At 37.0% G+C, this 4,073-nt stretch overlaps 1 protein-coding gene across 1 annotated transcript; it reads right to left on the minus strand.

The window, feature by feature from the left end:
* Positions 1-323: 323 nt before the first annotated feature.
* On the minus strand, positions 324-3,187 carry LOC140138882 (neurensin-1-like; the record flags this gene model as incomplete). The annotated part of the gene is made up of 1 exon (XM_072160661.1): positions 324-3,187. A coding segment is annotated over one exon (789 nt), but the record flags the coding sequence as incomplete, so codon positions are not given.
* Positions 3,188-4,073: the final 886 nt, after the last annotated feature.

Genomic DNA, 4,073 nt, shown 5'->3' on the forward strand with positions numbered 1-4,073 from the left:
AGATTCATGTCAAATGTCTCATTTTGTCTCTTTTGGCTTAACAAGCAGGCTATGACAGCACAACCAGGACACTAACAAAGATGCCCAAATCTGAATGAAGTGCATGGCTTACGTGTATCTATGCATCTGCCATATTCATTAATAAAACTAAAATGTAATATGATATTTCTTCGAAAGCACTTTATAACCATGATAATGGAGTACTTGGTTTATATAAAATGAGAAAAAGTAACATGCATAAGGCGGATATCACTCCTCGCCTGCAGATTTTAAGTAGCATATAGGCTAATAACGATAGAGTTCCAGCAACTCATTTCCGACTCGAATCGTGACGTTGGTGACAGGTTCCAAGTCCGCCATGCACAGCACTGATTTCCTGAACCATTTACATGCGCATATGTGAGTAACTCCATTGATAATTTAGGCGCGTACACAAATGCATTATTAGGCTCCTACATGTGCAGTACGGAATTTCTAAATTCTAGTCATTCATTTTATTAATGTTGGACAGTTAATACTTTCAAATATAGAATATTGAGTACAACGTTATAATATAGTACATGAGAGTATTATCTGTATGATGTTATATATTCAATACACGCACACGCCCTGAATTCGTTAATAGGTTGCTCTAAATTGTTATCCGCCATGCATTCAGTGTAATTCCAATATGGTGGCTATCGAGCAGCAGAGAGCTCGGGCAGAGAGCTGCATGCTGGTAAATTTATAATGTACCAGTCTGTTTATTATTTAATCTTGAAAAATAACACAGACAATGTTGTGAATGTGAACCTTATCAGTCCAATCTGGAATTGATATTTTCGTTGTATATAATGTATAGTTTCAGTGACACTATTTCTCCACCTGATTCTCTGATAGCCCCCATTAATTGTCTTCTAGCAGGCAGGTGTTAAGCTGGATTTATACTCGATCGCTTTTACAGAAATGCGAATCGCACGCATGCTCAATGTGTAAAACGACTTCACTTTTGCACACTGATCATGCGCGCGACACAGTTTTCTGCAAAAGCTATCGAGTATAAATTCGGTTAGAAAAAGCTATGGTAAACGCTTGCATTCTATTATAATCACACCATAATATCTGGGTCAACCGGGCCGAGAGGCTTATAGTTTCATGTTAATGAGAGGGCAAATTTAATTAAAAAGGTCAGTGTTTTTATGAACAAGTGTCTTAGAACCATATGTTTGCTTCACAATCCAATAGGCCTAAATCAAAATGGGATAGCCAATCATAAAAACTAGACATATAAATTGAGTTTATTCCCAAACGCAGATATGTCGAAGTACTGCTGTTGAAGACTTTTATGGTATACTAATGGAACTGCCCATTAATTATGGCAAAATTAAAAACAACTTGTATCAAAGAAAACAAATTGACGATACTCATTATCGATAATCATTAAAAATTGGGTTTTTTTTTTCAATGCGATATGACATTAGCTCCACTTAAACTGAGCAAGATTTCAATACTTTCATTACGTTAAGGGGTCGATCACCCACCTTTGCACAGTATTTTTTGTGGCACCTGAGAGCACATCAGACACACCAAATACCCAAATTGCATTCTGAATACGATTTAAAATTAAAATTTTAATTAAAATTTTAATTAAAATTTAAATAAAAATAAAAATAAAAATAAAAATAAAAATATTAATAATACCGAAGGTTCATAATAAATTTATTAATAACAGCCTAATTCAGGGAAACATTTCAACGGAATATTATGATTCCATGTTATACCTGGTTGTGACCATGTTTGTTTTTCCATCATGATTACATACAGGACGTGTACGTGTGCGTGGGAAGTATGGAAGGAGGTGGTTTAATGAACAAGAAAATCAGTATGCGCGAACTACCCGGACACGGTAAAAGCACCTTATGTATGTGTGTTGTTTGATGTGGATGGAGCAAGTTACAACATGAAATTCATATCTTACTTGTTTAATTTGAACTAATTGATATTTGTGGTTAATTGTTCATGACCTTTGCTTTCCGCACAGTTAATTAAATGTTTTCATTAAAAAATAATAATTTAGCAAATATAATGTGGGATAACAGAAGGGCCAGGTCGTGACATGCGTATGTGCCTTCTTTTTGTATGAAACGCCTGTTTAATAATTTCATTTACAACTTTACAATATTATATTATATTATATTATATTATAATTAAGCTATTATTAAAAATACTCTTTTTACACTATGTTATCATAATATTATCATTAAATTTATACGCTATATTTTGTCATTCTTAGTTAGTGTTAATATCTGCGTGTATAAAAGTATCATAAATATTCATCGCAGTTGTCAACTTTGGAATGACGATAAGAATAATCTCCCGTTTGGCGGTCTATCGTGAATTTATTCTTCCTTCTTCACATTCATTCTTCTTTCTTCACAGACTCCCCTTGTACCGTAACCATGCCAGACCCTGCAACAACAAACTCTCCTTTCGCGCGCAGTGGCTGGATATTTGTCACGGCAGATGTCACTGGAATTCCTTCTTCTGTGTTTTCGTCACCGGAAGTAATAGGCATATAAGGTGGAAATGTTCCGTCTGGATCGATTCTCACCTCTTCTGTGTTAAATTCCTCTTCCTCCTCATCAGTGGCATGAGTAAAACTCGGAACGAGCAGAGATATAGCGAGAACAAACCCCCCTGAACACAACAAAATTAATCCGGCTAATTTGGCGTCGTCCAGTTTTTTGTTAAAAGACACCGCATCTTGATTGATTACGGGAGTGTCATCCGTGTATCGCAAAATCTCTTTCTTTGGCGTAACAAAATACCCTATCATAAGGGCTAGCACCGCAAGAATTAGAATATTAAGCCCCACCCATGCCCCAGCTTTCCACCAGAGAGTGCCCTTCGCGCAAGCTCGTCTTTTATGACGTAGTCTTGCAAGTGGATGATCTTCGGCTTCACAATATACATCAGCTCTGTCCTTAAACTGGGGGTCATCCTCATAGAACTTGTGCAGATAGGACTTTACCCCGAAATCGGACCCACTGCTTAAACTTGGAGAATAACTTTTATCACTATGTTCGCTCTCTGAGACGCTCTCTAGACGCGGAGGTCTTGGAAGCTTCTTGCGAATTGGCAACAGGGCGGTGGTGCTGATTGCAGCTGAACTTTCTTGGCAACCGATGAATTTGGACAATTGGTGATATTATTCGCCGAATTGGATTGATAGTTTGCTAGAGTTTGTGGCGGCGGTGGTGTTACGTCATGATGGGGCTCGTCATCATCGTCGTCAAACGGCAAGAGCGTAACCTCATCTTCTATCATTTTGGTTTGGTTTACACAGCAGTACTATAGGTCAATTGTTTCAGGCTATGCTTGATCTTCGACCAATCACACCATACACGAGCTGTAAGAGCACACGTCAATGGCATCTGAAATGAGAAAAACGAAAATAAACAAGTTGTAATTCAAATATTTCATACAAAGATGTACGGCCTCCGTGTAGTTTTCGATGTTTATTGAGAAAACTGCCACTTCCAAACATTGGATCCACTTTAAGGCCAGAATAATATTTAGCTTTAATGTAATCAATCATGTCACTTTAGGTATATATGTTAATATCGTTCATTTTAAGTGGACCCGACTTTTGGTCGTGGCAGCACACGTGAGTATTATGAAATGAATAGGTGTACATTTAATAATGTGCTGTACACGTTTCTGTAAATGTTATGTAAAATGTCTCCCCAACAAAAAACAATTGATTGCACATAATTGAGTAGGACCATGCCTAAAAAACCGCACAATCGGGTCAATCGTAAATATAACATAGGTCCTGTGATCGTTTTAGGCAGTGCTTAAAGGCGATTCCTTTTATTTTAAAGCAATAATAATAGTGTAAATATGAGGCACCAAATGGCTTCAATTGGGCATTCATTTTGCACAGTTTCCAACTTACACTAGTGTCAAACCGTCCACTGGCTTCAATTGGGTCTTCATTTCACAAATTTTCGTCTTTTTCAAACTAAAATTGCATTAATTGCTTTAATTGGGCCTTCGTTTTGCAAAGGTTTTTCGCTTCTGAAGGGCAACAC

This window comes from Amphiura filiformis, chromosome 18, assembly GCF_039555335.1.
Source record: "Amphiura filiformis chromosome 18, Afil_fr2py, whole genome shotgun sequence".
NCBI classification, from domain to species: Eukaryota; Metazoa; Echinodermata; class Ophiuroidea; order Amphilepidida; family Amphiuridae; genus Amphiura; species Amphiura filiformis.